The 27582-nt window shown below is 49.4% G+C and overlaps 1 protein-coding gene across 2 annotated transcripts in view; it reads right to left on the bottom strand.

Moving 5' to 3' along the window:
* Positions 1-27582, bottom strand: part of CRAMP1 (cramped chromatin regulator 1) — a 1243281-nt gene that overhangs the window by 75033 nt on the left and 1140666 nt on the right. For both annotated transcript variants that reach the window (XM_086941303.1, XM_086941302.1), the window contains exon 20: positions 6872-7017. In XM_086941303.1, the coding sequence (XP_086797429.1) occupies positions 6872-7017 (146 nt within the window). The remainder of the gene's footprint in view (positions 1-6871; positions 7018-27582) is intronic.

Here is a 27582-nt window from a genome sequence, read left to right as displayed (position 1 = left end):
TTAGGTTAGTGTATTTCCATAGGTATTACTTGGCATATGATGTTACAAACCTTTCTTAAAGTTGCATTTTGTGCTAATAATGGTTTGTGGTATAACGTCTTATTGCACGGATACCAACACAGTCGGCAAAAATCTAAGGAAAAGTCTGTTTTTGAAGTAAAAAGGAGCAACAGTGAAGGGATCTGGCCAGAACGCATGGTATGTCCAGCATTAAGTGGGGGAGGGTCGGCCGCCAACAAAGTTTTAACTCCAAGCCGGGAAATAGGAAAGGGGAGGGGCGTCCAGCATCGCTAAGCTTTTGGGCAACCCTGTCCACACCATGGCAAATATGCCTGGGTATTTCATGTACCGCCTGACTGATGGAGGTAACTCGCGCCGAAAGCAAAAAACTCCAACGACAATATTTTTATATTCACCTCGACAAATAAACGTCATAAGAACTAAGGCCCCAGGCGCTGCCGCTCACGGCGATCGTGCTAAGTGCATCATCAATGCCACATTTTAAAAGGTTGAAACAAGCAATGGCGGGATAGTGACAGAGGGGAACTTAGAGGTCCAGTTCGCGCCTGCCCTTCACGGAACACCGAAGGTCAGGGGAGAGAGCATTCTGGAGCCAGTTAGATGCTGCACGCGAGGTATATTACAACTCTCTGCCCTCCAACTACATACACACCACAAAGTGCCTTACTTCCTGCATGCGCTAAGCTTAAAGCAGTACACAACACCACGCTTAGCAAGAGAATGGCAACACGGGGCTTCACCCACACACCCCCAAGTGTTGGTCCTGGAATCCATAACGGAAAAGATGCATTTCTGTCAAACTGTTTTTTCCTAGTTTGTTAAAACAACGGCCTAAGCCACCAGAAATGTCACGATCTTTGGAATTTTATGGGTGGCTTAGAAGACATAACCCAAAAATAGTTCAAGTCAGCATAGATCAGTGACCCTCGCACTTCAATAAGCACCAACGTTTCGTGACCTAGATCAAAACAAAAGATTTGAAATTAGCTGTGCCAAAGACCCCTACATGGAAAAATAGTCACCCATCATGCGCATTTTGCGCCCTGGCGTGCCCAGCCAAAAAACGCTCTTCTTGACCATCTGTTATTTTGTGTTCTTCAAATTCTCACCCATGAAGTGTGCACTGCCTCCCTCGGGCGGGTTACTTCAAGGAACGTGGAGACAGCATGGCAAGCAGCACCCTCACCAGCCATTCCCGCCCTCCCAAGAGCAGTCAGCCCGGGCGCGAGGCATTCATGTTAACAAGCCCGCTCGCGCTGCTCACCTGGTCTCCTGGTTGCTGAACTTCTTGGCCACCACTTTGCCCAGTTCCAGGCCGAGCCGGTCGGCCACCTTCTGCGAGAGGTCCTGGTGGGAGCTTCCGCTGAACAGCACGATGTTAGGCATTGTTTCTCGTGGGAAGCAGGAGGACAGAGAGAGGCAAAGGAGAGCGGCGGACAAGGGAAGGGCGCGGTTTTACTTATCTTTTTTTTCCCTTATAATTTTATACTTTATTTTGCTTTTTGGTTTCCCCTCCCTTTCCTTTGGGTTCTTCCTCTCCTGCTGCTGCAGCTCTTGCAAGCCGTGTCACGCGGCGGCCATGGAGCTTGGAGAGGAGGGATTTAAGGTACTGGGAAGAAGTGATGCTTTAATTTGCTGTGCGATTCCCTCCCACAGCCACTCCCATTCCACACCCACTGCCCTACCCCTTTCACTCTCTGCTCTTACCTTCCATACGATAATACCTTACGTCACGACGCTCCGGTGTAAAGAACATTTATATTGTGGCATAAAATGCTCATAGTATATAATATAATGCAGACTTTTGTAAAACTGCTGCGCTTTCAATTGAAACTGAAAGTTGTGGTTGAGGTTTTGCTATTTATCATAGTCAGCAGGAAGTACTGCCATATTTTGAGTCGTTTATCAGCCCTTTAAATAGACAGGCACTCGGTATCGTCACTTCTTTAATTTACACCGGGGCTAGAGTACAGATCCTAGCCAAACTACAACGCCTGCAGAATGCAGCCGCAAGGCTGGTGCTTGACATCCCTAAATATGAGCCAATTGCCCACAAACTAAAAACCATACACTGGCTCCCAATAGTAAAAAGGGTGCAGTTCAAATTGTTGTGCCTGGCCTATAAGGCGCTTCAGGGATCAGGCTCACAATTCCTGAAGACCCACTTGAAACTGTACGAACCGGACAGACTTCTTCTATCCAGCCAACTGAAACTAATCAGAGTCCCGAAATTTAGATGGGCCAGTTGGGGCGGAAGAAGTTTCTTGGTGCACACAGCACGGGCCTGAAACCGGCTGCCTCCATCTATAAAAAATAGCCCATCTCTGGGGTCCTTTAGAAAAGCAGTAAAAACTTGGCTATTCACTGCGGTTTTTATAAGGTGGCCCGTCTCAGAAGTTTGCAGTCTGTCATAGCGCCAAGACACCTCCGGGCATTCGCGCGCTTTACAAATTGATAAGTCAAATCAAATCATCAAATCAGACTAAATCCTAAACTTACTACTATTTGGTATTCGCACAATGCACTTACTACTTTCGGGATTCACAGAGTGAACTTACTACTTTCGGGATTCACAGAATGAATTTACTACTTTCGGTATACACAGAATAGTTTTAAGACTACTAACTTTATGTCCGCTTCCGGCCCGGAGGCGGAGCTTCCGGCGTGGGGGTGGAGCTTATGGCCCTGAGGCGGAGCCTGCGGCCCGGAGTTGGACATTTCAGCCATGGCTAAATCTCAACCTCCGAGCCGGAAGCTCCGCCTCCAATCCACAAGTTCCGCCTCTGGGCCGTAAGCTCCGCCGCTGGGCCGTAAGCTCCGCCCCCAGCCGGAAGCTCCACCTCTGGGCCGGAATTTCTGGCCCGAGTGTGGACTTAAAGTTAGTAGTCTTAAATCTATTCTGTGAATACCGAAAGTAGTAAGTTCATTCTATAAATCCCAAAAGTAGTAAGTTCACTCTGTGAATCCCTAAAGTACTAAGTGCATTCTGTGAATACCAAATAGTAGTAAGTTTAGGATTTAGTCTTAAGTTCATTCTGTGAATCGGGTCCTGGGTGTTTATTGTAGCACCGAGATACTATTGTATATGCGACTTGGCGTGATTTACTGTGAATCCCAAGTCGTGAAGCAGTTGAATGTTAGCGTGAGTGTGTTGTACACACTGGCTGTATGAGCTGGCTTTTATGAGCCAGTCATCCAGATATGGGAAGACATGAATGTGCTGTCTTCTTAAGTGTGCTGCTACCACTGCTAGGCATTTGGTAAACACCCTTGGCGCTGTTGTGACTCCGAATGGGAGCACTTTGAATTGGTAGTGCTGTCCGTCTAGCACAAATCTGAGATATTTTCTGTGCGCTGAGTTGATGGGAATATGGAAGTAGGCATCCTTGAGATCTAGAGTGGCAAGGAAGTCATTTAGTCCCAGTAGTGGAAGGATCTGTTGAAGTGTGACCATATGGAAATGGTCCGACTGAATGTAAATGTTTAGAGGTCTGAGGTCTAAGATGGGATTTAGAGATCTGTCCTTTTTTGGTATTGGGAAATGCAGTGAGTATACTCCTTTATTTTCCTCGTGCTTTGGAACTATCTTTATTGCATTTTTCTGCAAGAGGGATATTACCTCTTGTCTGAGCAAAGTTAAATGTTCCTGCGACATTGGACGTTGCCTGGGTGGTATGTTTGGGGGGGTAGATTGTAGTTCTAGACAGTAACCTGATTGAATAATTTGTAACACCCACCTGTATGATGTGATGTGATGTTTTCCCAGGCTGGCAGGTACTGTTGGAGTCTTCCCCCGACCAGAGTGGAGTGGGGGAAGGGGAAGGGAGACATTGGGCAGGGGTGGAGGCAGAGCGGGAATTGTAATTTTTGCCTCTGCCCTAGTTATTGTTACCCCTGGACCCGCCCCTTTGGTAGCCCTTGCCGTAAGTGGATTGTGTGGGGGCTTCGTATGAGGCGAAGGCTGTGTCTGAGGACTATCCTCTGGTGGCTCCTCTATATGATGAGCGACAAAATGAACGTCTGAGAGCCTGCGACTGCAGGGCTCCCATAGATTTGGCGGTGTCTGTATCTTTTTTCAATTTTTTTAAAGAGATACATCCACGTTGGGTCTAAATAAGTGCTGCTCATCGAAAGGTTGATTCAGAATGGCATTTTGTACCTCAGGTTTGAATCCTGATATACGTAGCCAGGCATGTCTGCGTAGCAGGACGCTGGTGTTAACTGTTCTAGACGCAGTATCCGCTGCGTCAAGGGCACATCTGATGGAGGTATTTGTAATGTTTTTTCCCTCTTGGATGAGTTCATGTGCCCTATCTCTGCACTTATCAGGGAGGTGTCTCATTATTGACTCCAATTCGTCATAATGTGCTTTATCATATCTGGCTAGCAATGCTTGTGTCTTGGCGATACACCAGATGTTTGCAGCTTGAGACGCAGTTCTCTTCCCTGATGCGTCTAGTAGCTTAGACTCCTTATCTGGTGGGGCAGCATCACCTGATGTTTGCGAGTTAGCTCTCTTGCGTGCGTTGGAAACTACAAGTGAGTCTAGTGGTACAGGCCCCTTAAAGTATTCCGGGTCTGAAGGGGCGGCTTTATATTTCTTCTCTATACAAGGATTAATGATTCTAGTCCTGACTGAGTCTTTAAAGACTTCAGCAGCGTGTTTGATTACTCCTTTGAGCGTTGGTAAGATGGATGCTGACCTTTGTGCGTTATCAAAGAGATCCATCAGGAAGTCCTCGTACACAGGGGCTGTATGCATGTCTACCCCGTGATGTAAATGTAAATGTACATGTATTTATATAGCGCAAATCACTGACCGAGGTCGGTATCTAAGCGCTTGCTTAGGGAACCCGTCCTGGTATTCCCCTGTGAGATAACCCCGGCAGGGTATCCACAAGGTGAAAGCCAGGCATCCCGCCGCGAGGCGCCGTTGTGGAGATTAAGCAAGCTATTGCCCAGAGTCGCAGAGTGTGAACCTGTGAGTCGAGAAGGCACCGGAGCGAGAATTATTGAGTCCGTGGAATTTTTTAGCCCAAGACCCGTCGAGGCGGGGAATTGAACCCTGGTCCAGGGCCGATCTCAGCTTCAGGGTCTGCCGCCTCTAACCCCTGAGCCACACTTCTCCACTGATATTGTGCAGCTCTGTGTATTAGCTCGTTAAAGGCTATAATGTCTTCAGGTGGGGAAGGCCGTGAGGTGTATAAGTCATCCTCAGCAACATTTGGTACATCTGGAGTGATGTAATCAACCCAAGTGTCAGGTGATCCTGTAGGTGTGTCTGGATCAGGCATATTACCCCCCATATCATCAGAACTATCATCTATATGAGAAGGTGTAGGGGAATGCTGTGGTATGGGAGATTGTGGCGATGGCATAGGTGGAGGAGAAGGGGAAGGCGGTCTTAAAGGCGAGGTAGCCATGTCCTTCGTCTTTGCAAGCGGAGCTGGAGTGGACTTGTCCAGTGGTCGCTTCTTTGAGGCCAAAATCAACAGTCCAGTTATTGGGTCCTTAGCCAGAGTCTTTTGGGCAGCGTCCGGAACATATACGTCCTCTGCCAGAGGCCGATCTTTTGGTGTTATGGGAGGTTTCGGCACCAAAGCGGCTTGTTTTGGTTTTGTGACAATGTCCTTTGTCGGGGAAGCAGGAGTCTTTTTCGGCTCCGAATGTTTTTTCGGTTCCGAAGGTTTTTTCGGGTCGGGTGTTGTTTTCGGATCCGGTTGTTTCTTTGGATCCAATGCTTTTTTTGGTTCTGGCGGTTTTTTGGAATCCGAAGCTTTGCTTGGTTCCGACCTGGGTTTTGGCGCCTAAGGAGTTGTGTGTTTCGGCGCCGATGGTTTGGGCGTTGGCGTAGCCGGTGTCAATGTCTTTTTCGGAGCCGGTAAGTTGGTGCCGGCACATGGGAAGACTGACTTGAGCCCGAGTTGCCCGAAGGCTTAATTGGCTTCTTTGCCGGGCCCGACGGTGGGGCACTCGAAGCGGAGTGTCGTAACCGGGTCTTCTTTGGGTGTGTTGAGGAAGGGTCGGGTCAACGGTCTTACTTACGACCCGCTGCGCTGGAGTGACGTCCTCGACATCCGAATCTTCTTCATGTTCGGAACCGCTGTCGACGTCCTGTTGTTCTGGGACGTTGACCCCTTCCTCAAAGATGTCGTCCGGAATGGAGGATGAAGATCGAGCCATTGTTCTTCTCGCTCTTCGGTCCCGGATAGTCTTTTTGGAGCGGAAAGAGGCACAAGCTGAACAGTCCCTTGCCTCGTGCTCCAGAGAAAGGCAGAGGTTACACACCTCGTGAAGGTCGGTGTGGGGAAACTTCGACCCACATTGAGGACACTTCTTGAATGCGTCCTTTCCATGAGCTGGAGTTGAGGCCTAGTTAGGCCCGAAGGCCGTCGACGACGACCGGAATTGAAGTATTCGACGTTTTAGAATAGCGTCGAGTGGAGAAGTGTTCAAAACGTATTTTCTGAAAGTTTGTGAGGATTGCGCGCCGAAGGAATTCGGTTTCAACACGGAGCGCTGGAAATACATCCGAGCCAGGTGGCGGAAAAAAACAATCTGGGGATGGAGCCGATGACCATGCACAGTATCATCCAAAGGAGGAGTAACCTATTCCGTGACTTCCAAAGACTTTTCTACAAAACAAACTGCAAACATCCGGGCCCAACACTAGGTGGCAATCTATGCATAGTGTGCAATCTGCAGCTCATATGCCTCAAACATATATTTTTATTTACAATAAAACTATTCCTCATTTACATTTTACAACTGTAATATCCAAATACATGCTAAACCTGGCAGTTATAATAGAATACACTTTTCATGCAGTGGATAATGGATCCTCAAATACCTCAGCAACATCTGCTAGAGACCGTGAAACAAAAGAATCCCGTGAATTCCCATCCAGCAGGCTCGGGCCAAGTAAAGAAGTGTCATTAGCATTTCCAGGGACTGCTGGCATCACCTTACGATTTTTATCTGGAGAGATGAAACTTGCTGCAAAGAGATGAGAATGTAAGAGGTCATCTAAACATATTAAAGAAAATACTACCCCATACATTCATATTCACTACACAATTGTAATTCTGATGCATATCATTTAAAAAAGAAAAAAACTACACATGCAGGAGAAATTCACCATTTTACAACATCATTAACCTGAACTGGAGCCACCTCCACACCTTATTAATTTTCTCATTTCAACATTTCAAGTAAATGATATAGTAATTTACTGACTAGATGAAGTTAGCTCCACTAATTTCCTCAGTACTTGTATTGCATCCTTTCCCAAGTGCTTTGCACTGTCCGACTGGCCCTTTAAGTATTTAAGGGGCCACCTGGCCAGCACCAGTGGAATACAACCCATATTCAGATTTAGGTAATATCAATTTAGTGCAGACTTGAGCTTTATACAATGTTTTTGTTGTCTTATATCGATGTATGACCCAATTTATTGTACACGCCTTGCTTGCTGGACCAGCTAGAGTTGCCCTGCAAGGACAATTGCCTGTTGCACAAGTTACTACTTGTGTAATGATATATCTGTAAGAGACATTAGTTAGTGATAGATTCCATACCCTAGAATATCCCCAGGCGTCAGACTGGATCCGGAAAGTTTTGCTTAGTAGTACCCCTGCGCGTCAGTAGGTGGCGTCCTGCGGCTCTGCGTCCGTCACTGCCATCGTCAGCTCCGAGATGACGTCACGGAGGGTACTTAGGCGCCACCTATGCGTGCTGTCAGTTCTGTACCCGACTTTCCGCGCCAGGAACGCAGAGACATGCAAGATACTGACCATTGGTGCTTAAAACTAGGGCCCTGAAAGGGATGACCTTAACCCTAGTAATCAGTTCGCAGAGCGGGAAGGAAGGGTGGGGCGGTAAGCAATCTATCACTAACTAATGTCTCTTACAGATATATCGTTACACATGTAGTAACTTGTGCATCTGAAAGAGACATGTTAGTGATATATTCCTTACCTTAAGAATAGATACCCCAGCCATACTAACCGCAGAGGTGGGTCTCCGAACAGGATTACACCAGAAAGTCACTGAACGGCAAAAGAAGCCGTCCCTCCCGACCTGACTGTCAAGGCAGTAGTGCTTTGTAAACATGTGCAGCGAGGCCCACGTAGCTGTCTGACAGATGTCCTGCAAAGGAACTTCTCATCCCAGAGCAGTAGTGGCTGCAGTTGCCCTCGTCGAATGGGCACGCAATCCCACAGGAGCCTCCTTCTTGGCTAAGGAGTAACATGCTTTGATGCACAGAACGACCCACCGGGAGATAGTCCGCTTGTGCATGGTTTAACTTTTTTTGGCGCCCACATAGCTAAGAAAGGACCTGTACCCTGCCCAAAGCCGTCAGTCAAAAACCTGGGAGTGAAGCTTGATCAGAATCTAACCCTAAAAGAGCATGCAAATTTTATTACAGGAGCATGTTTTCGAACAATTGGTCTGTTGAGGCGAGTCTTCCCTCTTCTACCTGACATCCACAGAAAGACCCTTGTACAGGCCTTGGTGATAAGTCGGTTAGATTACTGCAACGGCCTTTTAATATCAGCTAATGAGGATGCATTGAACCGATTGCAGGTGGTCCAAAACACGGCGGCTAGATTAATTCTTAATGCCCTCACAAGAACTCAGTCTAAAGCCCTCTTGAGGGAGCTCCATTGGCTACCAATACGGCAACGTATTAAATTTAAAATTTGTTGTACAGTGCACAAATGCCTCTTTGGAGATGGCCCCAAATATCCTGCTCAAAAATTTCATTTATACAAACCGGATCGTCTTCTACGATCTAGCAACCAACTTCTACTGGAAACTCCATTAATTAAGAAGACCAGACAAGGGGGTCGTGCCCTATCACTTATAGGACCGACTCTGTGGAACAAACTTCCCATCAGTCTCAGACAAATCACCAACCACCTCTCCTTTAGGAAAACCTTAAAAACACTTCTGTTCCAAGAAATATAATCCCTCTATAGCTTTCCCGCAGAAGCACTGAAGTCTGTTATCCACGGCGAACAAAGCGCGGAGATATCCCTTACGTGGTCGAGTCCAGCGCGATACAAGAAATTAAAATAAAGAAATAAAATAAATAAATAAATAAATAAATAAAGAGCTGGTCATCCACCCGGAACTGTTGTGTGCCGCTCAGGTAGAAGGAGAACGCACATTTTGGGTCCAGACGGTGAAGCCTCTCCCTCTTTTGAAGGATGCAGAGGCGGAAAGAAGGTGGGCAAAGTGATGGTCTGCCCGATGTGGAAGGGCGTGACAACCTTTGGCAAGAAAGAAGGACGGGTCCTCTAAACCATCTTGTCCGGATGAACAGAAAGGAATGGAGGTTTGGAAGAAAGGGCCTGAAGCTCACTCATCCTTTTGGTAGAAGTGATAGCTACCAGGAAAGCCGTCTAGACGACGTGAGGGACAGTTATGATGGGGCTCAAATGGAGCGCACATGAGAAATGTCAAGGAAATGTCAAGACAAGGTTTAAGTCCCATTGAGGCATGATGAACGGCACAGGAGGAAAAGTGTGCATAATGCCTTTCAGAAAACGGTTAACAACCGGGGACTTAATAAGAGAAGGCTGATCTGGAAGCCGTAGAAAGGCAGAGATGGCAGAAAGATAACCTTTGATAGTGCCCAGAGAAGAGCCCTGCTGGGCCAAGGAAAGAAGGAACAAAAGAACTTCGGAAAGAAGGGTAGAAAGGGGATCCACAGACTTAGATGTGCACCATGCAACAAACTTGTTCCACCTGCAGGAGTATACCGTTTTCATGGAGGGACGCCCGGTTGCCAGAATGACATCACAGACTTCAGGAGGAAGCTGTCAACTGTCGCCGCTCAATCTCCACGCATAGAGGTGGAGGCTGGGCAGGTTTGGGTGGAGGACGGCCCCCTGCAGCTGCGACAGAAGATCTTCCCGGAGAGGCAGTCGGATTGGGGGATCAATCGCCATATTGAGTCGCTGGAGATACCAGTACCTTTGTGCCCAGTCCGGGGCCACCAGAATGACTTAGGCCCAGTCGCGCAGAATCTTCTTCAGCACTCTGGGCAGAAGTGGTATAGGCGGAAAGGCGTACAATAGACCGCAACTCCACTTGCGACGAAAAGCGTCACAGAGCGAGTGCCGCCTTGAAAATTCCAACACGCAGAACTGATGACATTGCGCGTTCTCTTTGTTGGCGAATAGATCTAACCAAGGCTCTCCCCACTGCTGAAAGAGACCTTGCGCCACACCAGAGTTCAGACGCCATTTGTGATCCATCAAGCACCGGCGGCTGAGTTTGTCCACCCTGGCGTTCAGAGAACCTGGCTGCCTTGATGTTCCAGCTGTGCCCAGAGGCGCAGAGCCTCCGGATATAGGGTCCACAACCCCACCCCGCCCGGTTTATTGCAATACCACATGGTTTTGGTGTTGTCTGTGAACACCTGCACCACACTTCCCTGGACAGAGGGAAGGAATGACACCAGTGCAAGTCGGATCGCCCGAAGCTCCAAAAGGTTGATATAGAGTCGGGACTTCGCCGGAGACCAGAGGCCTCTGATCTCCGCCTCTCCCAAGTGGCCTTCACATCCCAGGAGGGACGCATCCATCACCACTGTGTACTCCTGTAGGGAAAGGGAGAGGGACCTGCCATTGACCCAATCGCGATTCGTGAGCCACCACTACAATTGTTGTGCAGTGCCCTCCGAGATCTGGATATGATCGGACAGGTTACCCTGATGCTGCACCCACTGGAACTTCAAATCCCACAGCAGAGCCCGCATATCCCATCTGGCATGTTGCACTAGCCGGATGCAGGAGACTATCAGGCCTAGGAGCCGGAGGGTATTCCTGACTGAAACCCAGAATAGAGGCTGAAAGATCAGAATCATAGCCTGAATATCCCGGACTCGCTGCTTGGGAGGATAAACCCGAAACCGCTTTGAATCCAGAACCGCTCCGATGAAGGGAGCTTCTGAGAGGGACTAAGGGGGCGACTTCGGCACGTTGATGGAGAACCCCAGCAAATGCAGAAGTCGGCCGTAGTCTGAAGGTGGGTGACAACTGCTTGGAGCGAGCCCACCTTAAACAACCAGTCGTCGAGGTAGGGGAAGACTGACACCCCTGACTTGCGCAGATAGGCTGCGACCACCGCCATCACTTTCGTGAACACCCGAGGGGAGCTGGTAAGGCCGAAAGGGAGCACGGCAAACTGAAAATGCTCCTGGCCTACCGTGAACAGCATGTAACGCCGGTGGGCCGGCAGGACGGGGATGTGAAAATATGCGTCCTGCAAGTCCATCGCTACCATCCAGTCTCCAGGGTCGAGGGCAGCCAAGACCTGAGCCAGAGTAAACATCTTAAATTTCTCCTTCCGGAGGAAGCAATTGGAGTTCATGAGGTCCAAAATGGGGCACAAGTTTTGCGCTTCTTGGGGACCAGAAAGTAGTGGGAATAGCAACCACGTCCCACCTTTGGCCCAGAAACGTGCTTGATGGCCCCCTTGGCCAAGAGGTCCAGAACTTCCTGTTGGAGAAGTGCGAAGTGATCCTCCGACATGCAGTGTAACGGAGGTGGCATGGCTGGGGGGTGGGGTAGACTCGAAGTGGAGGGAGTAACCCCTCCGGACGAGTTGCAGCACCCACCTGTCGGAAGTGACATAACACCAGTGGGGAAGGTGATGTCGAATCCTGCCACCCACAGGCGTGGTGTGCGCCCTGAAGCTTAGACTAGGAGGGTTTCAAGGTGGACTGACCCTCACGCCAGCCCCTGGAGCCACACCGGCGGCCTCCATGACCACGGGCGCGCCGAGTGTGGTTCTGCGCAGGCTTTTGGCTGAACGAATGGGCAGGGGCGCCTCTGCCATGACCACGAAAGGAATGAAAGGTAGACGTGGCCAGTCACGTGGTGGAAGGGCCCAAAGACTTGGCTGTAGCTCGAGAGTCCTTAAAAAGCTCCAGTGCAGTGTCGGCCTTATCACCAAACAGGCGAGTGCCGCCAAAAGGCATGTCCATGAGCAAGCTCTGGACGTCCAGGGAGAACCCGGTAGACCTCAACCAGGTGTGGCAACGAAACGCCACAGTCGTGGAGATTGCCCTACCGAGGGAGTCCGCGGTGTCCAAGCCACAACAAATGGCGAACCTAGCCACATCCTTACCCTCATCCACAGCCTGAGACAGCACAGTCTGGACCTCCTACAGACACTGAGGCAACACCTCAGCAATGGTATCTCACACCGCGTGAGACTAGCGGCCCAAAAGGCATGTGGTGTTCACCGACCGCAGCCCTAAGCTGACCGATGAGAACAACCGCTTACCAAACTGTTCCAACTTCTTAGAGTCCTTATCCGGCTGAGCCGTGGGAAAAGCACTCTGGGACGTCGAAGGTTGAATGACTAAACTCTCCGGTGTGGGATGAGTAGTCAGAAAGGCAGGGGCACCCGGCGCCGGGCGTTGACGCCTGGCGACGTTCTTATCCACTGGGGCCCAAGTGGCGGGCCATGACCAAGTGCCCAACAAGACTTCGCTAAGGGCATCATTAAAGGGCAGCACCGGCTACGATGAAGTGGACGCCGAATGAAGCACCTCAGTGAAAAGATTAGTCTTAAGGGTCCCCTTGGGGAGATCGAGGTCAAGGACCTCAGCTGCCCGACGGAGCACCACCGTATACAAAGCACCATCCTCCATAGTGGGCGGGTTAAAGCCAAACCCCGGATCAGAGGAGACGTCAAGGTTGCCGGCCTTCTCCAAGTCGTCCACCCAGTCCTGCTCAGAATCACACTGACGAACAAGCAGGTCCTCGGACCCCTCCCAGCCATCCTCCACCGCCAGCGTAGTAGGCACCGGCCTCGGCGGAGGAGCAGGGACCGGGGAAGAAATAAACGGCGGCAGGAACGGTGCCATGTCCCAATTAGGATCCCCGGCGGGAACAAATCTGTCTGGGAACCAGGGCAGAGGTGGAACCAGTGGTATCCACTGCGGCGCCGCTGGCGGAGCAGAGGGCGCCGCCGGTGCCAGAGCCGACACCGGTGACGGAAGCAAGGGACCTCTTGGCGCCGAGGCCGGAGCCAGCGGCGCAGGATCCTGCGGCGGCAGGGCTGGATCCGCCGGAGGAGTCGATGGACCAGCGGGATCCTGACACGGAACAGCGGTGCCCGAAGGCGCACTGGCGGGAACCCGAGGCCTGAACAGGCAGTCCATGGCAGCAAGGAGTTCTTGCATTTGTGCGGGAGTCCCGGACGTACCCGGGCAAGGTGGGTAGGCCGCGAGACTCCCAGGCTCCGAAGGAGCCAGAGGGGCAGAGCCCCGGTCCCCCTTGTCCGCATCCGAGGACCGACTTCAGGAGAGTGAAAACGCTTCTTAGTCTTCTTTTTGTGTTGTCTCTTACCCAAATCAGAGGGTAAAGAGTTGGATCCAGAGGAGCAGTGATGACGGCTCCGTGAGCGGTCACGGGAACGACCCCAGTACCTCGAGCATCACGGGGACGAGTGCCAAACTTCAAGCAACTTCCGGCGCCGCTCCCTCAAGGCCTTCGGGGCCATAGCCCTACAGTCCAGACAGGACCGGGAGTCATGGTCACGCTCCAGGCAGTAGAGACAGACGTTGTGAGGGTACGCCACCAACATATTGCGACGGCAGGCCCGCAGGACTTAAAACCAGGCATCCCTACTTGCACCAGAGAAAACCAACACGAGACAAAAAGTCTCAAAAAGATAGTAAAAAAATTACTGAGATACGGCTCTAACCGGATCTGTGCTTACTGGCGCGTAAAAAGAAAGAACTGACGTCAGCGCGCATGGGTGGTGCCAAAGTAGTCACTGTGACGCCAATCTCGGCGCATACGACGTGAGCAACGTGGAGCGTGGAACGTGGAGCCGCACGACGCCACCTACTGTCGCGCAGGGGTACTGCTAGCAAAACTTTCCGGATCCAGTCTGACGCCTGGGGATATTCTAAGGTAAGGAATCCATCACTAATGTGTCTCTTTCAGATGTGAATGACACTCCAGACATTTGTATAGCCACGCTGTGGGAGGCGCTGATGGCAGTGGCGAGAGGTGAGCTAATTGCTATAGCAGCAGAGAATAAGGAACATAGGGTTAAGAGGGACCAATTTTCGGCACACGTTTTAGAATTAGGACGGGTTCATAGAAGGACGTAAGCGCCAAGGGTATGGAAACAGTTGAAGGCGGGGAGAGCGCAGCTGGCGGGGCTGGATCTTGATAGAGCTTAGTAAGCGGCGTTGAGACTAATCACTACTATTACGTAGGGGGGATAGGACAGGGTGCATGGTGGCAAATAAACTCAGGGCTAGGAGCCAACAGACAAATATCCAGGCTATTAGGAATAGCAAAGGGAAGGAATTTGTAGAAGATGAGGATATAGCTCTCACATTCATGGACTCCTATGCTGAATTACATAAGTGGGAGGCCAGGTCGGAGCAACTTATAACATCATATTTGGAGGGGGTACACATGTCCACAATATCTAGGGACCAGGTGGAAATGCTAGACGTGCCCCATCCGGCTTGGGGACGTGATTGGGCCGATATCACAACTTAAACTCCTCAAATCACCGGGGCAGGATGGATTCTCGGTGGGGTTTTACACATCATTTTGCAACATCTTAGCACCGTTCCTGATGCAGCTTTTTAACTCCTTCGAGGGGCTGGGATCGATACCTTCTGGAATGTTATCCGCAGCCATTGTGGTTTTGTCCAAGCCCGGGAAGGACAAAAAAAATATGTGGCTCATATCACCCAGTGTCTCTTCTCAATGTGGAATTAAAGTTGTTTACAAGTATACTAGCCACAAGGCTAGGCCCATTGAGGCCAGGTATAATATAACCGGATCAAACGGAATTGGTCCAAAACCGGCAAAGTGGGGATAATACCAAAAGGATCCTCCATTAAAAAGATAACGCTCATTGCACACACATGGATGCTCTACTATTAACAGTTGACGCCGAAAAGGCGTTCAATCTGGTAGATTGGGGATACCTAGAACGAACCTTGATCCACTTTGACATAGGAGACCGCTTTAGATCTTGGGTGGCTGGTTGTTCTACCACTCCCATAACCATAATCAGGGTCATCTCGTCCCTTTTCGATCCAACAAAGCACTAGGCAGGAGTGTCCACGGTCGCCCCTCCTATTTGCTGTATACATTGAACCGCTGGCCCAAAAGGTGAGAAACAATCCAGATATTGCGGGCATCCCCTTTGGGGGGCAACAACATGTAATAAGCCTATATGCGGATGACACACTGGCCTCACTTGAATCCCCAGGGTGATCGCTTGCTTTTTTGCGAAATTTGGAGTCCTTTGGCCGGGTCTCGGGATTTAGGGTCAATGAAGGGAAGTCGCAGATCCTTCCTCTAACTGGGTCTTTGCCAGGCCTAGGGACGAAGGGACATGGCATCCTGGGGATCCAGGGAGTGGACTCAATCCCATATTTAGGGACTGAGCTAGCCCCGACTGTGGCACAAGCGGCCACGTTTAACTATGCAATACTCTCCCGGCAGATCGGGAGGGATCTGAATAGTTGGGGACACCATCACCTGTCCAGCCTGAGCCACGTGGCGGCAGTTAAGATGTCAATCCTACCTAAAGCATTATAATTATTTCAGACATCACCGGTTTCCCCACCTAAGGGAACTCTTGGGCGCGTCCTCGTATGCGTAGAATTGGGATATTGGAAACCAGAAGAGGGAGGTTTGGGGATTCCAAATTTACTGGCCTATTTTAGAGCAGCCCAATTGCGATACCTAGTGGAGCAAAGAGGAATCAGAAAAGCGCTGGTTATGTGGAAGGTTCCCTTTTTAAAGAAAGTGGATAGGCCACAGAGTCACCAGAAGTCTCCTGTAACAAAGTCAGTGATGGAGGTGTGGGATAGGGTAGCCGTCAAGTAAGAGCTTACGACATTCCCTTTTTCCGATGCCACCATTGTTGGACAACAAGGAGTTTACGCCAGGGCTAGATGGTAAGGCAATCGCAAGGTGGCAAAATACACTTTGCAAAGCGACAGGACACTTATTTGATATTGAAGAGATAGAGAGATTCCATTACATGCAGATAATACATTGGTTACTTTACCCAGAGGTCCACCCAAAAGCCGGAAATTAACGAGAAGTGGCTGGTTACCGAAACACTGATAAAAAATAGGTCTCTGAATTATATGACCTGATACGTCAAACGGCCTCCACATAACCTACTGCTAGTCAGAAGCATTGGGCAAAGGAATAAGGAAGGGATTTGTCAAGAAAGGAATGGGGAGAAATCTATTATAGGGCCACACATATGGCTTGAAATACGGCCAGTAAAGAAGCGGCTACTAAGATAGCCACATATTGGTACCTGACTAACAAGTTACTTACCTTCGGTAACGCTTTTTCTGGTAGATACAGTATTCTGCCTGTGGATTCCTCAACTTGTGAATATCCCCTGCGCAGCAGCCAATTGGAAACTTTTGTAGCTCTCCACGCCGGCGAGGTCATGGACGACGTCACAGAGGGTACGACTCCGCTCGCGAGCCCGCTGAAGTCACTGGATCCATAATAGGGCCTAGTCGGCGTGATGACGTCAGTTCCGCCCTTTTTTTCAGTGCCCCCGAGGCAAACGGACGGACCGACAAACAGTAATAGTATACATAGTAGACAGTATTCAAAACAGCACACACTGTGAAATCAATGCAATATGCATGAACATATAAATACATCCATTTAAAAAAAAATCAAATATACACTTAGCAGGTATAGAAGAGTGGACAACGGGGTGGCGGCTGGGTCAGTGAGGAATCCACAGGCAGATACTGTATCTACCAGAAAAAGTGTTACCCAAGGTAAGTAACTTGTTCTTCTGATAGATACATCTGCCAGTGGATTCCTCACCTTGTGAATAGAGTCCCACAGCAGTCCCCACTCCCAGAGGAGGGTGTCCACTCTGCTATACCATTAAATCCTGGAGGACAGAGCGCGCAAAGTGGCCGTCCCTCCTCACCTCGGAATCCAAGCAGTAATGCTTCGCAAAAGTGTGGAGGGAGGCCCAAGTCGCGGCTCTACAAATATCCTCTACAGGCACACTTGTAGCCAAAGCAGGTGTTGAAGACTTTGCTCTAGTAGAATGAGCCCTTATACCCTCTGGAGGTTCCTTACCAGCAAGGGCGTAGCAGATCTTTATACACAGGATAATCCATATCGACAGCGTGCGCTTGTGCACCGCTTTTCCTTTCTTTCAGCCAGCAAATCCAACAAAAAGCTTGTCGTCCACACAATAGTCTTTAGTCCTATCGAGGTAGAAACTCATCACCCTCTTAGGGTCGAGACGGTGAAGCCGCTCCTCCTCCTTGGAAGGATGAGGGGGAGGATATTAAGACAAGATTCAAGTCCCATTGAGGCACAATCAACGGGGTTGGAGGGAATTTTTTGGCAAGACCTTTTATAAAACGTAATACAATAGGTGACTTAAATAAAGACGGCTGGTCTGGCAAACAAAGGAATGCCGACAAGGCCGATAAATAACCTTTTACAGTCGCCACAGCAAAACCCTGCTGGGCCAAAGAAAGAGCAAACTGAAGTATGTTGGACAAACTGAAGTATGTTGGACAAACGAGCTCTCAAAGGGTCAATAGATTTCTCTCCACACCAGGAAACAAATTTGGACCACCTATAGGAATAGATTGACTTGGTGGAAAGACGCCTGGCCGGAAGAATTACATCCACCACATCAGGCCGGAGAGAAAAAGAATTCAGGTTGCCCCGTTCAATCTCCAGGCATGAAGGTGTAAGGTCTGGAGGTGGGGTTGTAGAACCTGCCCCTCTATCTGAGAGAGGAGATCTGACCTGAGAGGGAGACGAAGCGGCGGGCACGAGGAGAGGTGGAGAAGATCTGTGTACCACACCCTTCTTGGCCAACCCGGGGCGATCAATATGATTTGGGCCCTGCCTTGGCTAATCTTCCTCAGAACCCGAGGGATCAAGGGTATGGCAGGAAACGCGTAAAGGAGTTGTGAGCCCCAATTCAACTGAAACGTGTCCCCCAAAGCTCCCTGCAACGGATACTGGAGACTGCAGAATGACAGGCAGTGAGCGTTCTCGTGAGTGGCGAACAGGTCCACCTGAGGAGTTCCCCACATCCGGAAGACGTGACAAACCACCTTTGGGTGAAGCCTCCACTTGTGGTCGGCTGAGAACTGCCGACTGAGACTGTCTGCGCAAATGTTCAGAACTCCGGCTAGATTATTTGCCATCAGACAAATCTGGTGGTCCTGAACCCAGGACCAGAGAAGCAGAGCTTCTCTGCAGAGAAGATGCAACCCCACTCCTCCCTGCTTGTTGACATACCACATCACGGTCGTGTTGTCAGTCAGGACCTGAACCGACTGACCGCGAAGCAAAGGGAGGAAAGCCTTGAGTGCCAAACAAATCGCCCTCAATTCCAGAAGGTTGATGTGAAGCAACCTTTCTTCTGGAGACCAAAGACCCTTGATCTCCAGATCCCCCAAATGAGCACCCCACCCTAGAGTGGAGGCATCCGTTATCACTGTGGCAACTGATGGAGGCAGATGAAAGGGCTTTCCTTGAGACAGATTGTCCTCTACGCTCCACCAAGACAGATCCGCTGCAGTTTCTCTGAAGATCCTCACAGACTCACTGAGATCTCCGTTGTGCTGATACCACTGGCTGCGGAGGCACCATTGGAGCGCCCTCATGTGCCAGCGTGCATGGTTGACCAGCAGAATGCAGGAAGCAAACAGACCGAGCAGGCGAAGGACCTTCAGGACTGGAACGACCGCTCCATTGTAAAACAAAGGAATCATTTCCTGAATGTCGAGAATCCTTTGAGGTGGAGGGAATGCCCGACAAACAGTGTCCAGTACTGCTCCTATAAACAGGTTGCGCTGTGAGGGCACCAGGTGAGACTTGGGTACATTTATTGAAAAACCCAACCTGTACAACAACTGAGTTGTCTCTTGCAGATGATGGAGCACCTTCTCTGGAGACTCCGCTTTGATCAGCCAGTCGTCCAGATAGGGGAATACAGGAATCCCCACCCTCTTGAGATGGGCTGCCACCACTGCCATCACCTTGGTAAAAACTCGAGGTGCAGTAGTAATTCCCAACGGAAGGACCGCAAACTGATAATGTTGCGACCCCACCGTGAAACGGAGATACTTCCTGTGCGGCTCCAGGATCGGGATATGAAAATACGCGTCCTGCAAGTCGAGCGGCACTATCCAGTCTTGTTCCAGCAGCACCTGAAGAACCTGCGCAAGGGTAAGCATCTTGAACTTCTCTTGTTTCAGATAAAGATTCAAGATCCTGAGATCCAGGATTGGGCGAAGTCTGCCATCCTTCTTGGGAATCAGGAAATACTGGGAGTAGCATCCCTGACCCGTTTCCTGCTCTGGAACCACCTCTATCGCGCCTTTCTTTAACAAGGTCAGAACTTCCTCCTGTAGGAGACGGAGATGTTCCTCTGAGCAAGCCCCTTGACAAGGAGGGTAATTTGGAGGGAATTCCCTAAAGGGAAGAGCATACCCATTTGCCACAAGATTGAGAACCCATTGGTCTGTAGTGACTGATTCCCAATCCCACAGAAAATCAGTAAGCCGACCACCCACAGGACCAACATGACTGGGAATGGGGAATATAGGGCTGCTTTGCTGCGGCGATAGGAGGAGAGGTAGAGGAGGAGGGTTGACGATCTCGTGGACGACCTCTGTTTCTTCCTCTATAAGATTTATACAGCGTATTTTGTTGCTGCTGCTGCTGATGAGGCTGCCCTTGCGAACGAAAGGAAGACTTCCCAAATCCTCTGTATCTACGAAAGGAACATCTGGATTGGGTCTGCAAGCCAAGAGATCTTGCTGTGGCCTTACTGGCTTTGAATCTTTCAAATGCGGCATCAGCCTTCTTACCAAACAGACCCGTACGATCAAATGGTAAGTCCAACAAAGTAGCCTGCACATCCTGAGAAAATTCTGAAGACCTCAACCAAGCTCCCCTTCTCTTAGCCACTGCAGAGCCCATAATTCTAGCCACTGAGTCAGCCGTATCCAGGCCACTTTGAATTACCTGGCGCGCAGCAGCCTGGGTATCATCCAAAACCTCCTGAAAGTTCTTTCTGTCTTCATCAGACAGTTTCGACAGCAACTGTTTAGAGGAATCCATCAAGGCATGGATATACCTTCCCATCAAGCAAGTTGCATTTGATGATTTCAGTGCCATGCTCGCAGATGAAAACACCTTCTTAGCAGACTGGTCAATCCGTTTTGACTCCTTGTCAGCTGGAACCTGAGGGAAAGCTCCTGAAGACCTCTTCGAGCAAGCCGCCTGAACTACAAGGCTCTCAGGCGAAGGGTGAGCTGACAAAAATTCTGGGTCCTCCGGTGCCACCCTATATCTCCGTGCCACAGTCCTGGAGACTGCAGGTGCAGACAAAGGCTTCTTCCAAACCTCCAACACTGGCTCCAGAATTGCCTCATTAAACGGTAACAAAGGCTCAGTCACAGAGGATGGAGAATGCAACACTTCAGTCAATAAATTGGACTAAACTCGGTGGAAGGAAGATTAATGTCCAATAACTCCTCAGCTTTCCTCACAACTGTGTGATATGGGGCTACCTCCTTCGAAGGAGCATCTGAACCAGGACAAAAATCCCACTCAGGGGAAACATCAAGGCCACTTGCATCTTTTAATTCTGCAAAATAGTCCTCAGAATCAGGAAGTTCACCTTCCTCCATCTCCTGCTGATAGCCTGCCTCTTCCACAACTCTTTGGGCCTCCCTCCTGGAGCGGATCCTCGGGACTGGAGTCGATGGATCCTCAACCGACTCCATTGGATTCGGGACCGGCGTCGAACGCGGATCCGACGGCGCCGCACGAGGACTGTGCCGGATATTCTCGGTACGGCGCCGGAGCCCTTGGTGCCGGAAAATTCCAGGTCGGCGTCGCTGGAAGAAAGGGCATAAATGGAGTCTGGGCATATGCCTGAGGAACACCCAAATTGTAGACAAAATGACCCATGGGGCGCGCAGGCGCACCAGAGGGGTACATGGCCCTTCTGAAGACACCATACATAGCGTTAAGATAGTGTGATGGGTCTTGACCTGGAGCCGGGAAATGTTCCAGACTGGTAGGAACTGTTGTATTCTTCCTCCGACCGGTGTTATGTGGTCTGGAGGTAGTGTATTGAAGTCACTGTTTTGTGGCAGTGGAGGTTCTGTTGTTATTGCCTCCACGTCCTCTCCCCTTATTGCTATTTCCTCTGTATCCACCTCGATTGGGGCTTTTATTGAAGCTGGACTGAGTATTGGCTTTATATGCCGAGGCGCCTTGTGCGGTGTTGCCTCGTGCAGCTCCTCTGTATGATGAGTGCCGAAAGGAGCTTTTATGCTGTTGGAACTGCAACGCACCCATTGACTTTGCAGTCTCGGTGTCTTTTTTCATTTTATCCAGAATATTATCTACTGCTGGTCCAAAGAGGAAGTCTGGATTGACCGGCTGGTTTAGAATAGTAGATTGCACCTCGCTTTTAAAGCCTGAGATGCGTAGCCATGCGTGTCGTCTTAGCATGACACTAGTGTTAACGGATCTTGCTGCGGTATCTGCTGCGTCTAATGCACATTTAATGTAAGCATTTGTGAAGAGCTTCCCCTCCGGAATAAGAGCATCAGCTTGTTCTTTGAATGGCTCAGGTAGATGTTGCATTATGCTCTCTAGTCTATCGTAGTGTGCCCCATCGTAGCAGGCTAGTAGAGCCTGCGTGTTAGCTATTCTCCATAAATTGGCTGCCTGTGCAGCCACTCTTTTTCCTGAGGCTTCAAGGATTTTGGATTCCTTATCAGGAGGTGGTGCTTCTCCAGTTGTTTGGGAGTTAGCCCTTTTACGTGCATTAGCTACAACTAGTGAATCCAGTGGTAGTTGACCTCTAATGTATGTGGGGTCTGTAGGGTCAGGCCTACATTTTTTCTCAACTGTAGGGTTGATAACACGTGCTCTAGCTGTATCCTTAAAGATGTCATTGGCGTGTTTCGTACACCCTTTAACATAGGGAGTGTTTTAAGTGTTCTCTCAGAAGAGGCAAATGTGTCAAAAAGGAAATCCTCCTCTATTGGGTCACTATGCATATCAACATTGTGGTATAGTGCGGCCCTGTCCACTAGTAGGTTAAATGCTACTGTATCATCTGTGGGTGATGGTTTAACTGGATAGGAGGAAGTGTCAGGGATGGGATGTGTATCATATGGGTCTTGTTTATTGTCCCATGTGTTATCCTGTGTCTCTTGGTCCTGTGGATAGTTATAATCCTGCTAAGGATCCTCTTCTTCATAATCTACATTATACTCTGACTGTGTTAGAGAGTAAGGGGCATAAGGTGTGGTAGGCATAGTAGGAGAGACAGGTTGGAAAGGTCTAAGTGGAGAAGTGGCAGAGTCTTTCTTTTTCTTTAGAGGAATTGGTGAAGAAGCTTCAGTGTCCACTGGTCTCTTCTTTTTTTCTGTAAACTGTTACTTTGCCAGTCTCAGGGTCTATGTACAGTTTTGATTGTTCCTCTTCTATAGGATCAGGGTGAAAGAGTTCTTCTTCCACTGTCCTTGGTTTTTGAGTCGAATCCTTGGGTTTTGTCTTTTTTGGTTCGACGTTTGTTTTTGGATCAACAGGTTTTGTAAGCTTAGGTGTTTTTTAAGCCTTTTTCGGGTCGAGGCTTTGTTTCGGATCGACCTGTTTAGGAGTTTCGACCTTCTTTTGTTGTTTCTCCTTTGTCGAATCGATTGGTTTCTTCGGTTCGACTGTGTTCTTGGGAGCAGTTGTGCTCGGGTCGATTGGCTTTGACACAACCTTCTTTGGTTGGACTGCTTTCGGTTCGTCGACTTTTGGTTTCGGTTGGACCGGCTTTTTCGGGGCAACGTTGTAGTCGATGCCCCTTTTCGGGTTGACGACCTTTGGTTGTAAAGGCTTCCGCGGCACGTTGAGTCTCGGCGGCCTTTGGGTCTGCAACTTTCGGTACGATGACCTTCGGTCCGACAGCCTTCGGATCAACAACCTTTGGTTTTTTGAGAAGAAAACAAGTTACTTACCTGTAACTTTGGTTCCCCAGTATTGGTAACTTTCATAGATTCCAATGCTTGGTATCATTCCCCGTTGTCGGAATGGGACCCTCCAATCATAGAAACAAAAGAGAAAATAGGCCTAGGCCGTATCTCATTTTGTAGCATATCACCCTCTTTGTGTTAAAGAGCCCAAACTTTCCGTAAGGACCAATCAGAACAGCCTCACCCCTTGGAACCTCCTGAGAGAGCTCAGCGCCTCAGATTTTCATAGCCGTTGTGCAAACAGCCACCATCTCAGTAAAAGAAAAAGGCCGAGCTTTACCCGGGGAGGAGGGTGGGCGCATGGGAATCTATGAAAGTTACCAATACTGGGGAACCAAAGTTACAGGTAAGTAACTTGTTTTCTTAGCCCAGTATTGGAACTTTCATAGATTCCCATGCTTTCAGAATAGCTAGCAGTAAATCACCAAAGCACATTTTGTTAGATACATGGCATCACATAACCATATGACAATTCTTATAGCATACTTTGCTAAATTGTAACAAAGAAATAAAAAATTGCTGATACCAAAAAATGTGCTTACCAGGATGGAGGGATTGTAGGGAAAGCTCACCTCTCATTGAAAAAGATTCCCAAGGACTACTTGACCAACAGCAGCGTCGTCCTGTCCTATAGACTCTAGGCAGTAGTGCTTCGTGAAGGTATGTGTACTGCTCCACGTTGCCGCCCTGCATATGTCCTTGATAGCGACTCCAGAGAAAAGAGCCACCGACGATGCAACAGATCTTGTGGAATGTGCACAGACTTTTCTGTCCAGGGGCTTGCCTGCCTCCTGATGGCAGAATTGAATCGCACTGGAGATCCAGCGTGAAATGCCACTCTTTGCTAAAGGAAACCCCTTCCGTGGTGCGCTGTAGGACACAAATAATGGCGATGACTTTCTAAAGGACCGCGTGCGTTCTAAGTAGAATTTCAAGCATCTGTGAACGTCCAAAGAATGTAATGTCCGTTCCGCGGGAGTAGAAGGCCGCGGAAAAAATGACTTTAAGATCAAGGGTTCATTCAAATGGAATTCAGACGGCACCTTCGGGATAAATTTCGGATTGGTGCGAAGGATAAGCACATTCTTTTTAAATTGAAGGAAAGGATCCACTATTGAAAGTGCCTGGAGCTCACTAACTCTTCTAGCTGATGTTAGCTCTAAGAGGAGGGCCAACTTCCAAGACAGGAATTTCAAGTCCGCCTTGTGAACCGGCTCAAACGGAGCTTTCATGAGTTGAGCCAACACTAGGTTGAGCTGCCAAATTGGCGTAGGTGGGCGAACTGGAGGATACATCCGAAACAAGCCTTTCAAAAACTGTTTAACAATTCTAGAGGACCATAGGGACGGGCCTGAAGAAGTGCGCCGAAACCTCGATATGGCTGCAAGATGCACCTTTACAGAGAATGTGACAATCCAGATTTAGCCAATGATAGTATATATGGCAAAATTTGATGAGGCAAAGATTTGTAAGGATGGAGACCTTGTCTTTGACACCACAGGCAGCACCTCTTCCATTTTGCCTTGTATGTTTTATTAGTGCTTGGTGCTCAAGCCTGGGACAAAACTTCTCTACACTCCTTGGGGAGATTCAGATGACGGAACTCTCTGTGTTCAGGAGCAACGCTGTCAAGTGTAGTGACTTCGGATCCGGATGGAACACCTGACCCTGATCCCTCGATAACAGGGACGGAATCTGTTGCAAGCGAATTGGATGATCCTGGGAGAGTAGAAGGAGTTCTGTGTACCAGAACTGCCGGGACCACGCTGGTGCAATGAGAATCATCTTGCAAGGCTCCGCCTTGATTTTCCTGAGTACCCGTGGTATGAGGGGAATTGGCGGAAAAGCGTAAAAGAATGCGCCGTACCAGGCAATCGAAAGTGCGTTCCCCAAAGATCCCTGATGGTGAACTTTGCTTGCGTAGAACCGGCATTTGGCGTTCTCCGGAGACGCAAAGAGGTCTATGGTCGGTGTTCCCCAGACCGAGAACACTCCCTCCAGAATGGACTGGTTCAATTCCCATTCATGATTCACCTCTGTCTGGCAACTCAGAGCATGCCCTGTGATATTGAGAGAACCTGCCAGGTGTTCGGCCTGCAGATTGATCTTGTGAAGAATCGCATAATCCCAGATTCTTTGAGCTTCCTTGGACAGAGTTTGTGATCTCGTCCCCCTTGTTTGTTGATGTAGTGCATGGCCGTCGTATTGTCCGTCCGGACCAGCACTGTTTGATTCCCAACTCTGGGAAGGAAAGCCTGCAAAGCTAAACCAATGGCCGTCCGCTCCAAAAAGTTTATATGGCACTGGCGTTGCTCTGGACTCAAGTACCCGCTGACTTGAAGCTCTCGGGGCACTGCTCCCCAGCCTTCCAAGGAGGCATCCGTGGTCATGATCATAGGAGATGGTGGAATCCTGAATGTCAGCCCTTCTGCGATGTTGTCTTTCACCAGCCACCACTCGCATGCCTTTCTCATTTCTGGCGTTACCAACACCTTGACGTTGAAAGAGCCCTCTGCTTGGCACCATTGTTTGTCTAGCTCCTCCTGCAGAGGACGCATTCGCAGCCTGCAATGCGGTATTAATGGTATGCAAGATGACATCGACCCGAGCAGGGACTTGTAGAGTCATACTGAAATGCATTTCTTTTTCAGCACCTGGCACGCCGAGACGATCCATTTCTGCTGACGTTCGTCTGACGGACGAGCTGTGCATCGTTTCGTGTCTAAAATGGCCCCAAGGAATCTTGTGGACCTGGAGGGTTGCAGAACTGACTTGTTCTTGTTGAGCTGAAGGCCCAGGTGACTGAACAATTGGATGCAAGTTGAAACGGCTTGGGAGGTTTCCTTGAAAGATGGAGCTTTGACTAGCCAGTCGACCAAGTAGGGGAAAACTTCCAGGGATTGTTTTCTGAGAAAAGCCGCCACTGATGCTAACACTTTTGTGAATATCCGTGGTGCAGACCGAAGGCCAAACGGAAGCACCTTGAATTGGAAATGGCTCTTGCCTACTGTGAAACATAAATATTGTCTGTGAGGTGGGTGTATCGGTACGTGGAAGTACGCATCTTCTAAATCCAGAGATGCCAAATAGTCGCCTGGGTTCAGTAGACAAAGAATATCTTGAAGACCAACCATCCTGAAAGACAGTTTGATGAGATAGGTGTTGAGCTCTCGTAGGTCTAATATGGGGCGCCAAGTGTCTGCTGTTTTCCGAAACAGGAAGAACCTGGAATAAAAACCTTTGCCCCTCTGAGAGAGAGGTACCGGCTCTATTGCCCCCTTGATGAATAGCTGGTGGGCTTCGAGATGTAACAGTCCCAGATGTTTCGTGCGGTTGGCGCCTGGAGCTCTTGTTGGAGGAAGATCTTGGAATTCCAACGTATGGCCACTCTGAACAATATTCAGGAACCAACGGTCCGATGTTATACTCTTCCAGCTGTCCAGACAAAAAGTTATCCTGCCCCACACTGATGTGACTGGAAGGGGAGGAACAGTAGAAAGAGCCAGGAGGCAGCTATTGCCTCTTGGCATTCTCGCGTCCCTGGCGGTTCTGACACCCTCTCGGAGATTGGCGAGAGAAAGACGCCGATTGGCCCTGGCGTTGGTTCGAATATTGAGTCTTATAAGACTGCGAAGACAGCGATGAATACCTCTGCTGGTTGTTGCCTCTATAAGAAGAGAAACCTCTGCCTGGTGCTCCTTTAAATGGGACCTTTCGATAGTTCAACGATCCCAAGGACTTAGCCGTGTCAGTGTCCTTTTTTATACTTTGCAGGGCGTCATCAACATGCTTACTGAAAAGCATCTCACTGTCAAATGGGAGGTCCAGGATCTTGTTTTGGACCTCCTGACGAAACCAGGTGGCTCGCAACCAGCCCTGACTGCGCAACACCGCCGACCCTGCAAAGGCACGGAAAGCCGTAGAAGCTATATCCATTGCACAATCAATTACTTCGGAGGATGATTTTTCTCCCTCCATCAGAACTCTCCTGGCCTCTTCCTTTGTTGAGTCCGGCAGTTGTTTCACAAATGGCTCCAAGTCACAGCACATCTGGCGATCGTATCTGCCTAGAATGGCTAGAGCATTTGCTGCTCGAACAAGCAGGCTAGCCATGGAAGAAAACCTCTTCCCCACGTTATCCAAGCACCTACCGTCCTTGTCTGGAGGCATAGTCAGAGGCGTCGATGGGTTTTTGGATTTGTAGATGAAAAGTTGAAGAAATAAGTTGACGAACAACCAGGTACCTTAAACACCGACGGAGACGTCGACCCCGCCATCGTCGATGGAAACCTGGTTCGGTAGTCCTGCAGCATCATTTGTAGATCAGAGACTAGAGAGGCCGGCATGGCCACCATGTCCTGTCCCAAACCTGCAGGACGTCGCTCCTGAGGAACATAGTGATGCACCTGTTGTTCATATGCATGCTCATAGTATTCTTCATGGAAAACTGAGCAGAGCTCAGTGGAGACTCCATAGCACAACGTGCG

The sequence above is a fragment of the Lissotriton vulgaris genome, chromosome 10 (genome assembly GCF_964263255.1).
Source record: "Lissotriton vulgaris chromosome 10, aLisVul1.2, whole genome shotgun sequence".
Lineage (NCBI taxonomy): Eukaryota > Metazoa > Chordata > Amphibia > Caudata > Salamandridae > Lissotriton > Lissotriton vulgaris.
Note: the sequence above shows the minus strand (reverse complement) of the source record. Positions and strands in the feature narration are given on the sequence as shown.